We start from the raw sequence: 12791 nt of genomic DNA on the forward strand, positions 1-12791 counted from the left end.
TTACAAGGACTTGTTAGATTTAAATTGATAGCACTGTTTTTGGTCCCCTCTCCAACAAAAATGGACCATTTTTTTAAAAGCCAGTGTGATTGGGGATGTAGTCAAGTTGTTAGAATGCTCGCCTACCTACACGCACAGAATCCCCGGGGCTTTATGAACTGTGTGTAGTGGTGTGGTGTGTGCTTATGATCCCAGTGCTTGGGGATTGGATGTAAGAGGATCAGAAATTCAAGGTCATCTTAGTGAACATGAGGCCAGGGATATATGAGATCCTGTCTCAAATAAATAGAAAGAGTCAAACGCCCAGGGCCAAATGTGGTGGCACAAACCTACATAGTGAGACTCTCTCTCAAAAAAAAAATCAGTGGAACCTTGAATTCAGTGGACAATGGTATATGGTATTTAGTTCTAGCAAACTGGTAGCTTACAAAGTAGTAGAGTAAGCAATAAAATAAAACAAAATAAAATAAAGCGAGGTGTGGCAGCACACACCTTTAATCCCAGCGCTTGGGAGGTAGAGGCAGGTGGATCTCTGTGAGTTTGAGGCCAGCCTGGTCTACAGAGTGAGTTCTAGAACAGTCAGGACTGTGTAGAGAGAGCCTGTATCAAAAACTAAAAAGAAGGAAAAGGGACTTTATGTATAACTGGCATTAGTCACTCATGGGCCCATAAGGAAGAAGTCACAGATTCCCTGATAGTGCACCTAGGTTCCGGACGGGAGCTGCTTCCTTATGGGATGCCAGGATGGGTCCCGTCGGTGTCTGTGGGTACCACGTTTGCTCCAAGGTGTCACCTCTTGTGCTTCTTGCTTGTTTCCTAGTGAACCCTTTAAATATCCTGGGCATCAATTTCCTGGGCAGACGACTGAGCCTGTCCATCACCATGGGATGCACAGCTTTGTTTTTTCTTCTCCTCAACATCTGCACCTCAAGGTACTTACTCTGCGGCTACTTCTACACAAGTGATATGCGGTGCCTAGCCAACGGGGATTCCTGGCTCCGGGGATCCGTGGAGTCTGAAACATCATCTCGCAGGGCAGCATTGAGAACGGGCTGTGTGTTAAAAGGCCCTTCTCTCTCCTCTGCCTGCCTCCTTCAGCTATTATGGGATGTGGGTACAGAACTGGGATGCTCACCTTACACAAAGCTTCTTGGAGAACTGGAAAACAGCCCTCGTTTTTTTTTTTTAAACCAAATTATCTGAACCAACGTGAGCTAGTTCGGTGACTTAGACAACATGTATCTGAAGGCTGGAAAAACCGTTCCGTGGTAGAGTGCTTGCCCCAGATAACTAATATCACTCCAAATTTGCAATCCTACAGTGCTCTGAGCAATGATATGGTTGTCTCTTGTGAGTGGTACACAGACAGGCCAACCAACCATAGCTTGGAATTTTAAAAAGAGCTTCACCCCAGACAATGAAAACGAACTACATCTTATAGATGCGTAGAGCCTTGTGCTGCCTAGTTTTATGTCAACTGAACACAGGCTAGGGTCAGCTGCATAGAGGGAACCTCAGTTGAGAAAATGCTGTCCATAAGATCTGGCTGCAGGGCATTTTCCTAATTAGTGATTGGTGGGCGAGGGCCCAGCCCATTGTGGGTGGAGCCACCCCAGGATGAGTGGTCTTGAGTTCTATAAGAAAGCAGGCTGAGCAAGCCAGGGGAGCAAGCCAGAGAGCAGCACCCCTCCATTGTCTCTACATCAGCTCCTGCACTCTGCTCTGCTTGAGTTCCTGTCCTGACTGCCTTCAGCGATGAACAGCAAGGTGGAGGTACAGGCCAAACAAGCCTTTTCTTCCCATTTCCCCATGTTGCTGTGTTTTTTTTTTTAGTTTTTTTTTTTTTTTTGAGACAGGGTTTCCCTGTATTGTTTTGGAGCCTGTCCTGGAACTTGCTCTGTTAGACCAGTCTGGTCTCAAACTCACAGAGATCCACCTGCCTCTGCCTGCCGAGTGCTGGGATTAAAGGCATGCGCCACCACCAACACCCAGCCCCATGTTGCTTTTGGTCATGATGTTTCATCACAGCAACAGAAACCCTAAGACAGCCTGTCCTTGTTCTCTCTTAGATTTGTGGATGTTTCTCTTTTATTATATATATATATTTTTTTAATTTTTTGAAATTATAAGTAGATCATCCCCCTCCCCCATTTTCCTTCCTCAAATCTTTCCCATGTGCCCCCTTGCTCTCTTTTAACTCCATGGCCTTTTTTTCTCTCATTGTTGTTATACACACACATGTGTACACACACACACACTTTCCTAAGTACTTAAATACAGCCTGCTTAGTCTGCATACTATCACCTGTGTGTTTATGATCACAGGGTCGACCATTTGGCATTGAATACTGACTAACTGGGGGGAGGGCTTTTTCTTAGGAAAGACCATTTCTGCTGCTCTCAGTATTCCCCAGTTGCTGGTGGTCCTTTGTGTAGGGCTGATGAAGCCCCGTGAGCTTCCTTCCATGCTAGTGTGTCCATGGGTGTCATTGTTCAGGTCTTGTTCAGGCTGCCATGATGATGAGACGTCATGTGCGTAGCCTCCCTGACATTTCTAGGAGACATACTCTCACAGCAAACTCCCTGCAATCTTTCTGACCCTTCTTCCACAAGGAGCCTTTGTGGGAATTGTGTTGTAGATGTGTCAGCTGGGCGTGGGCAGCACACAGTCTCGTGTTCTCTGCATGTCACTGCTCCTTAAACCGTAGCAGATGACTGTTTACACATGGCATTTACATTTTACCAGGGATTGCAGGCAATCTAGTGATTTAAAGAACGTATCAGGAGGCTAGAGAGATGGCTTGGCAGATGAGAGCATTTGTTGCTCTTACAGAGGATCCAGGTTGGGTTGCCAGCGCCCTCAGGGTGTTTCGAAACCACCTGAATTCTAGTTCTAAAGGGATCTGATGTCCTATCCTGACCTCCCAGTCACACACATGGTACACATACATACATGCAGGCACAGCAATCATACTCACAAAATACCTTTTCCAAGATGTACTCATCAGGGAGCATCAGGACTGAGCAGCCCCTTAAATTCCGGACTGAGAGGAAACTGGCTTTAGGGCATCACTTAGGCCAGGTGAGAAGCGGCGCCTGTTGAGACTCTCAGCTTTGTGAGGCTATGTCTCAGGGAAGGCCTGTGTCTCCCGTTACAACTCCCCCTGTTTCCTCCTTAGTGCCGGCCTCATTGGCTTCCTCTTCATGCTGAGGGCTCTGGTGGCAGCAAACTTCAACACCATCTACATTTATACCGCTGAGGTGAGCACTGGCGGTGGCGTGGCTCCTTCAGGGCACGCCAGGTGAGCTTCCAGGCTGGGGTTAATGCATCCCCGGCTTCTGTTAACCTTTGCCAAGTTTCTTAAACTGCGAAATTCTGTGAAAATGATATGAGGAGCTTGATATGGATTTTTCCCTTTTCCAGTCAGTCTATTGAACTCCAGTCTCTGAAGGAGAGGGCCTCCTTCCTTTCAAATGAAATCAGGTTGTTGGTCTAACTGGTCTCCATGACAAAAGCCTGAGCTAATTTAGGGAAGGGAAGACCCGTTCTAGTTCAGCTTCAGTTCTGGTCCATGACTGGCTGCTTGACCCTTTGGTCTGTAGCAGAGACACCATGGTCGAAGGGTTTGGGAGAGAAAAGCTGGCCACCACATAGCAGCCAGAAGGCATAGAGGAGTAACCAGAAGGGACCTGGGCTAAGATACACCCTCAAAAGCACATGCCCAGTGACCACTCCTTCTGACCAGGCTTCTGAAGTTCTTCCTCCCAAGAGTCTATGTAAATGTTGAGTTCATTAGTGGATTAAATGATTGATTAGGGCAGGTCTCATCTTTCTGCCCTTTACTGACTTAAGCAGCTCTCAAGTCAAATACGTTGATATCACAATTAACCGCCATGGGGCTGGTGAGACGGTTCATTGAGGGAAGGCACTTGGCTGCCCAACGTGACAATCGGAGTTGAATCCCTGAGATTCACATGCAAGGACAGAACCAACTCTACCCATGTATCATGACATGCCTGCGTGTCCACGCACTCAAGAAATCAATAACTAACTTCTTAAAAGTCAAACCTGTATACCAAAGACAATGAGCATCTTCTGCCCTGAAATCCATCCTGTATCCTACAAATACAGAAGCCTGAACTAGGGCGGGAAGATGGTCACTAATGGGTGTTCTCTATGCCTCTCCTCTGCAGGTCTACCCTACTCCGATGCGTGCTCTGGGGATGGGAACCAGCGGTTCCCTGTGCCGCATTGGAGCGATGGTCGCACCGTTTATATCCCAGGTACCCAAGAAGGGGTGTGCAGGGAGACATAACCTGAGTGGGTGCTACTTTGTCTTGCATTGTTGCCTTTTAAAATTCTTTTCTACCTATTTCTTCTGTGTCAGGGAAGAGCCTACCAGGGAAAGAGGGGAGTAAAACACCCAGCCTGTCCCTTGTGAGCAAACTGAGGCCAGGTTTCTCTCCCCGGCATTGTGGGGATGGAGTCTTGGTTCTCAATCACCTGTAACATTCTCCCTATGAACATGGGACTATTTATGTGACAGGCCCCATTGCCAGGGTCCTTGGCAATGGACAGAAAAGATCACAATTTGAACTGAGTCCTGAGGCCAGAGGGTTCTGCTCTGCTTGTTATCTTGGGCACAAAGTGGCTCCTAACTCTGGGAGCTTATCTTTCCTGTGCCTCCCACATTCTAACATAGAGATGAGTAACAGCACATTTGCATAGGTGGTTCTGAAGGTGAGACTGTTTCAAATAGAGATGAGTAATAGCACATTTGCATAGGTGGTTCTGAAGATGAGATTATTTCAAATAGAGATGAGTAATAGCACATTTGTATAAGTGGTTCTGAAGATGAGACTATTTCAATGCAAAGCATTTAAACACATGCATGACACAGCTTTTGGGAGACATTATATAATAGCAATAATAATGGACGCCAAATGCTACTCAGATAAATATTTCTCATTAAGCAAATATTTTTGTGACCACAGATGAATCCTTCACTGTTAAAGCAAATAATGTCGCCGGGCATTGGTGGCACACGCCTTTAATCCCAGCACTCGGGAGGCAGAGGCAGGTGGATCTCTGTGAGTTCGAGACAGAGTGAGTGCCAGGATGGGCTCCAAAGCAATACAGAGAATCCCTGTCTCGAAAAACAAAACAAAACAAACAAACAAACAAAAAAGCAAATAGTGTCTGTACATGTTTAGTACAGACGAGATGTGAAGCAGGGAAGCCGAGGAGGCAGCATTGTTGCTTCTGAGAGCACCACCTTCCGTGACCACACAGGTGGCAGTGTCAGCTTTCCAAGAGGGATCAGTTGGCGGAGGAGCATGAGGACCACGGCTTGACTTGGGGTTCTTTTCCTGTGTGCTGGAATCTCGAGTTTCTTCCCGTCTACAGGTGCACTCTCCTTGTATGGAGCGATACTCCTGGCGAGGAGACATTTTAATTCACTTCATACTGCGGCACGCCAACAGCGTGCCTGCCGCTGGGTTTGGATATGGGAACTAGCTACCTGCCTTGTGTTCATCATTTATTTATTTATCTATTTAGACTTTAAGTAACTGTGTTGGGGGAGGGAATGAGGGGCAGGAGACCATGAAAAGAAGAGAAACAAAAGTACTTTGAACCCAGTCCGGTGCAAACAGCCCCTGTTCAAAGCCTGTGTGTTGCTTCCTTAACCAGTTTGGATCGGGAGAATTCAAGTCTGGGAAGCTCGTGTCCGCTGCTCAGGTATAGCCTAGCTTTCTCACGGAGTGAGCTGTTTCCAGGCTTTCCTCGGTGGTAGCTGTCAATCTTCAGTGCGTATCAAGATGACTTGGGTAGCATTATGATGTAAACATTCCTGGGCTCTACCCAGAGATGCAGATGGCAGAGATGGAGACCCACAGCATAAACCCGAGTCAGCTGTTTTGGGAGCCTTCCTGAGAGAGGCTGTCCTCCCATCCACCGGGAGAGTGGCGGTTAGGAGCTGCTCTCTTTTCTTCTTAGTTCCTATAACATGCTACTAAATAAGTTCAAGCGAAGACTTTACAGGCCTGGAGGGGTAGCTTAGTGTTGAGAATGTCTGCTGCCCTTCAGTTCAGTTCCAACACCCAACACCCATGTCAGGTGGCTGACAACTGTCTGTAACCACAGCTCCGTGATAGCTGATGCCGTTTTGGACTCCTCAGGTTCTGCATACGTACACACTAGATATGTTTATATAATCTAAAGACTAAATGTATAGAGTTTAATTCAAATGCATACCCCCCCCCCATACAGGGTTTCTCTGTGTAGTCCTGGCTGTCCTGGGACTCGCTCTGTAGGTTAGGCTGACCTCCCGAGTGCTGGGAGTAAAGACCTGCTTCACCACCACTGCCTACCCCCCCTTTAAAATGCATCATTTAAAGCAAATGTTTCGAGGGATCTAGTTGTTGAGAAATTAACTTGAATACAAGTAAAATCCTGGTGTATGTAGTCCAAGCAAACAGAAAAGGTGAATTTTGCTGTAGGATTACTTTAGGCTTACCACGATGCAGAAGAGATGAGTACAGGTCTCTGTGGCGCTGGACCAGGGGCTGCCCTCCTTTATTCTGGGAGCATTAGGAGTCAGGTATCAGGGGTCTCAGCTCATGTTCTTATAACATTATGCCATAGGCTGACGAGCTAGGGGTGTAGCTCGGTTGGAAGAGAGTCTGCCTAGCATACAAGAAGCCCTGTGTTCCAGCCCCTGAGACCCCTTTGGGAGGCGGAGGCAGGAGGATCAGAAGTAGTGACTCTCAATTCCACTCATCACCCCTCAAAGCTAGCACGGCTGTCAGGTGTCCTTCTGAAATGTCTGTTCTTCCTTGACCAGCCATCTGCCCATCTTGTTGAAGTAACTCAGAGGATAGAGCAGGACAGACAAACAGAGCCTTTGTTAGGAGGCAGGAGGCCTCTTCATTTAGTATCCCCTTCCAGTGACTACTTTAAGAACTGGCTTTTGGAGTAACAGCCCCCATCATTTCTTGTAGAGGTATTATGTAGCTCACAAGCTAGAACACTAAAAGGAACTCTAAGAGCTACCGTCTTTATGAAATGAAATTGCTATTCTGCTAGCATATTAGTATATGTAGAATTATGTTATCCCAATTAAATGTTCAGCTTTTAGTTTTACTTTTTAGATAAAATATTGACATTATCCAGCTTTTGTGTCGCTTTGTTTTGTGGCAGAGTCTTACTATGTACTCCTGGTTGGCCTGGAACTTATTATTTAGATGAAATTTGTATCACTTTGGAGATGTCTTCTAGCTTTTTTTTTTTGGAAAAAAAAAACAAATCCTTTAAAAAACTTTTTGAAAATTTGAGGATTTTATGCATCATATCCTCCTTTCTTTTGCTCCAACTTCCCATGTCTACTCTCTCTCTCTCTCTCTCTCTCTCTCTCTCTCTCTCTCTCTCTCTCTCTCTCTCTGTCTGTCTGTCTCTCTCTCTGTGTCTCTGTCCCCCCCTCTCTCTCCAGGGTTTCTCTGTGTAATTCTGGCTGTCCTGGAACTTGCTCTGTAGACCAGGCTGGCCTTGAACTCAGAGATTCACCTGCCTCTGCTTCCCAAGTTCTGGGATTAAAAGTGCATACTACGGCCTGGAAAATTTGTGATCTCTTAATTATTGTTACACACACACACACACACACACACACACACACACACACACACACACACACATACTAATAGCCTTCTGAGTCCATTTAATATTGCTCATAAGTAAACATAAACCGATTTATTTCCCCATGAAATAGCTTAGTGTTATTTATCCCCCCTTTCTGCATTGCCAACTCCTGCCCCCCCAATTCCGCCCCCAGGCTGGCATTCCCCTCCATAGTGCCTATGTCCTATTAGTCCCCTTTCTGGAGTTCCTTCTCTCTTCCCCAATGGTCTTTTCTTGTTTTCTGTGATGACTCCTGGTTATATACTCAGATATAAAAACTTGCAGTGTTTGTTTTCCTGGGTCTGGGTTACTAAAATAACTTTGTGAGACAAGGTCTCTTTATGTAACCATGGCTGTCCTAGAACTCTGTTCCACCTGGCTGGCCTTGAACTCAGAGATCTTCCTGCCTCTACTTCCTGAGTGCTGGGATTAATGCCTGGCTTAACATTTTCAAATTCCATCCATTTACTTGCAAATGTCATGGTTTAATTTTTCTTTACAGTTGAACACTATTCCACTGTGTTTATTTCCTACATTTTCATTACCCATTCATCAGTAGAAGGACAAGGTTGGCCCTGTTTCCTAGCTGCTGAGTAACTTGGCAATGAGCTCCTACCTGTGGAATACGATGTTGAGTGCTCATGCCGTATGGTAGACTGGTTTTTAGCTTTCTGAGAATTCTCCACACCAGCTTCCACCAATAGTTCAGGATGGTTCCCTTCCCCACATCTTCTCCGGCATTAATTGCCAGTTGTCTTACTGATCTTAGTCATTCTGACTGTGGTAGGATAAGATCTCAAAGTAGCTTTAATTTATATTTCCCTAATTGCTAAGGATGTTGAACACCTTTTGAGAAATTTCTTAGCCAATTCTTTTGATTTCCATTCAGACCTGTAGTCCATTTTAAAATTGGATTATTTCTTTTAAAAACTACTTATTTTTATTTTGTTTTGAGCTGAGAACTCTACCACTGAGCCAAATCCTCAGACCTTATTTTTTTTAAAGTGTGTGTGTGTGGGTCCTCTGGAACAACAGCAAATACTCATAACCGCTGAGCCATCTCTGCAGCCTACCACTTGTTTCTTTTCTTTCTTTCTTTTTAAAGATTTATTTGTTATGTATACAACATTCTGCCTCCATGTATGCCTGCATGCCAGAAGAGGACATAGAACCACTATGTGGATACTAGGAATTGAACTCAGGTCCTCTGGAAGAGCAGCTAGTGCTCTTACCCTCTGAGCCATCTCTCCAGCCCCCCATCGCTTGTTTCTTGATTCTTTGTTTTTGTTTTGTTTTAGCTCTTTATAAATTCTGGATATTAATCTTCTATTAGATATAAAGTTGGCAAAGATTCTCTCCTACTCTGTGGGCTTCCTCTTCACGTGTTTCCTTGCTGTACAGACTTTAGTTTCATGAGGTCCCATTTGCCAGCTGTCAGCATTCACTCTTGAAGCAAATGGAGTCCTGTTCAGAAAGTCCTTTCCTGCACTACATCTTGTCTTGCCTGTGTTTTCTTCGAGCAGTTTCAGTCTTTCAGGTTTGCCTTGAGATCTTTGATCCATTTGGAATTCGTTTTTGTGCTGGGTGACAGATATGGCTCCAGTTTTCTTCTTCTACATGTGGACACGATGTTTCCCCAGCACCATGGGTTGAAAATGCTCTTATCTGTGTATGTTTCAGACATTTTAGCCAAGTGTTAGATAGCTCATATTTGAGTCCCCTATTTTGTCCCATTGGTCTATGTGTCTGTTTTTGTGCCAATGCTATGCTGTTTTATGAATACAGCTCTGTAATATAGCTTGAAATCTGGTGTGGTAATCCCTTGGGCATTCATCTTTTTGCTCAGGATTGCGTTGACTGTCTTGGGTCATTTGCAGTTCCAAATGAATTTTAGGATTATTTTTCTGTGAAGAATATCATGCAGATTTGGATTGAGATTGCATTGAATCTATAAATTGCTTTTGGCAAAATGGTAATTTTCACAGTATTAGTTCTGCTAACCCATGAGTATGGGAGGTCTTTCCATCTTCTAGTGCTTCCCTCGTTCTCTTTCTTCAGAAACGGAAAATTGTCATTATGGAGATTGCTCACCTCTTTTGATTTACTCCTGGATTCCTACATTTAAAAACAATTCGTTATTATGAATGAGAATGTTGTCTTGCTGTGGGCTTAGTGGTCACACCTGAATCTACTGATACTTTAACCACTGTCTGGCCCTAGGACCCTGCAGTCAGTGCCCGGACACTAATACTGAGTCCTGGTAGGAATTCTGGTGGCTTGGCAATGGCGGCCAAATGCAGGTTTTAGCTAAGTCTCTACTGTTCTATTTACTGATAAAAACTCAGGAGTCAGATGTTGGAGTGAAAATCTGCTAGATCAGAGATGGAAGCAACCAGCTGACCTTTTTATTGGCTGAGACCCAGCAAGAGAAGTCTCTCTCCATTTGTCCCACACCAAAAAGACTGTGGGTCCAAGTCCCTCCCCACTCCTTCCTGTGCATCTCTCTATTTGTCTCTGGTTCCTCCATCCTCTCTATGGCTAATTCCTGCCAACTAGTGGCTGGCTCCGCCCCTTGGTCCAAGGTCTTGGAGTTTCAAAATCAAATATCTTGCAACATGAGAACGTGTTTATGACCTCTTTTTCAGTATGTTTGTTGTTGGTATATATAGAGGCTATTGATTATTGATTTTGCTTTCTGCAACTATGCTTGTATTATTGATCATTAATAGTTTTCTGGTGGATTTTTTGGGTGTTATATAGAATATCAAGTCATTTGCAAAAAGGGATAATTTGACTTTTCTTGCATGTATCCTTTTAATTTCCTTCCCCTTATTGTTCTAGCTGGTGCTTCAAGCACATATCAAAAAGGCAAAAGGACAGTGGGAAAGCCTTGCCTCATTCCTGATTTTAGTAGAATCGCTTTGAGTTTTTCCTCCATTTAAAAAGATGACGTCTGTGGGTTTGTCATAGATAGGTCTCATGTTGACATATGTTCCCTCCAGTCTTACTCCCTAGGACTTTTATCATGAAGGCATATTGGAGTTTGTCAAGGGCTTTTTCTGTACTAATTGAAATGATTGTGATTTTGCCTTTAAGTCCATCTATATGATTTCCTACATTTAGTGACTTATGTTGAGCCATCCCTGCATCTCTGCAGCAAAGCCCACTTGATCATGGCGCATGGTCTTTTTGAGATATGCCTGTATTGGGCTTGCAAGTGTTTGACTGAGGATTTTTACATGGATGTTCACTGAGAATTATTGACCTGTACTTTTCCTTTTTTGTTGTCCTTATCTGCTCTCGGTAATAGAGTAATACTGGATTCGTAGTTTGAGAGTGCTCCTTCCCTCCCCTTCCTCTCTCTTTAATTGTTTAAGAAAAATACATCGTAGATCTTTGAAAGTCTAGTAGGATTCTGCTGTAAATCCCTGTGGCCCTGAATTTTTTTTTTTTAACTGGAAGTCTTTTTATTTCTGTTCCAATCTTTTTATTTATGGGTCTGGTTTTTTTTGCTCTTGTTTAACTTTGGGAGTTTAGATGAATGTATACATTTATCCGTTTCTTTTAGCTTTACACTTAATGGATTACAGATTTTAAAGTATTGCCTTATAACATTCTGATTTTATGTGTGTCTGTTATGTTTCCCTGTTCATTATCGATTATGCTAATTTGGGCATCTATTTCTGCTGATTTTTTGTTATTCACCACTGTCTACTGGATTTGTTTCTTTTCCAAATTCTTGAGTTGCATTATTTGTGCCCATCTTTTTTTTTTTTTTTTTTTTTTGAGACAGGGTTTCTCTCTGTAGCCTTAGCTGTCATGGAACTCCCTCTGCAGACCAGGATGGCCTCAAACTCTCAGAGATCTCCTGTGTGCTGGGATCAAAGGCCTGTAGCTACCCCTCCTGGCCACTTAATTTTTTTATTAATTAATTTTTTATATTCCAATTCCAGTTCCCTCTCCCTCCGGCTCCCCCACTCCCCCTCCCATATGCTCCACGGGGAGGGTGAGGCCTCCCCTAGGAAGTCTACTAAGTCTGTCCCATCATCTAGTTGAGGCAGGACCAAGGCACCTCTCCACTCCCACACCCCTGCGTCTAGGTTGGTTGGCCACTTATTTTTTTTAATGTAGGTACTTAGAGCTGTAAACTTCCTTTGGGACTGCTATTAATGTATCCCAGAGGGTTTGTTGTGTTGCATTCTTATTTTTATTTAATTCAGGAAAAGATTAAATTTCTTTGATTTTTTTTTGACCCATCCATCATCGTTCAGCAATGTATGATTAATCTTCATGAGTTTATAGAATTACTGGGGATTTGTTTTCTCTTGATTTTAAGCTTTATTGCTTTGTGGTCAGACAGGATGCATAGAACTATTCTAATTCTTCTGAAATGAAGATTTATTTTTGTGTGTGTGTTCCCAAGATGTGTTCTATTTTAGTCCCTTTCATGGGCTGCTGAGTAGAATATATATACTTTAGTATTTGGGTAGAATATTCTGTACATATGTTAGGTTCATTTGATGTATTATATATTTTAATTTTTATGCATATCTTTTATACTGAAAATATGCTTAGGATATTCTTGGCTAATTGTTCCTTTGAATAGAAGGATGAGTCCTTTATCTTTTTGATTAATTTTAATTTGAAGTCTGTTTTGTTGAATGTTAGGATATCTGTTGACATCTGCTTGCTTCCTGGTTATATTTGCGTGGAATACTTTCCTCCATCCTTTCTCTTTAAGGTTGTGAATATCACTGACGGTATGATGATGAGTTTCTTGTAGATAACAGGAAACTGGATATTTTTTTTTTCAAACAGGGTTTCTCTGTGTAACTGCTCTGGAACTTGCTTCATATCACAGGCTGGCCTCAAACATTCAGAGACCTGCCTGCCTCTGCCTCCCACAGGCTGGGATCAAAGGCATGCACCACCCACTGCCCAGATGAAGATGGATTTCTTAATCCATTCAACTACTTTGCGTTTTTCCATTGGTAAATTGAAAAGCATTTGTTGACTGCTGTCATATTTTTTCCTGTTTGTGCTCTTGATCCTATTTTGTTTCAATAATTATAACCTCATTTGTTTTTGTTTTACAGTTTCTTGATTATGCTTACTCC

At 43.5% G+C, this 12791-nt stretch overlaps 1 protein-coding gene across 2 annotated transcripts in view; it reads left to right on the forward strand.

Moving 5' to 3' along the window:
* Svopl (SVOP like) overlaps positions 1–12791 on the forward strand; it is a 50375-nt gene that overhangs the window by 25986 nt on the left and 11598 nt on the right. The window contains exons 12-14 of one of the 2 annotated variants that reach the window (XR_005869685.1): positions 821–932; positions 3179–3301; positions 4194–4283. Coding sequence is in view for 1 of the 2 variants with exons in the window: in XM_005082408.4 (XP_005082465.3) it covers positions 821–932; positions 3179–3260; positions 4194–4283 (284 nt within the window). In the remaining variant the exon portion in view is untranslated. The remainder of the gene's footprint in view (positions 1–820; positions 933–3178; positions 3302–4193; positions 4284–12791) is intronic. The other variant, XM_005082408.4, reaches the window with a different exon arrangement.

Source organism: Mesocricetus auratus, unplaced genomic scaffold (assembly GCF_017639785.1).
Source record: "Mesocricetus auratus isolate SY011 unplaced genomic scaffold, BCM_Maur_2.0 Super-Scaffold_100019, whole genome shotgun sequence".
Taxonomy (NCBI): domain Eukaryota; kingdom Metazoa; phylum Chordata; class Mammalia; order Rodentia; family Cricetidae; genus Mesocricetus; species Mesocricetus auratus.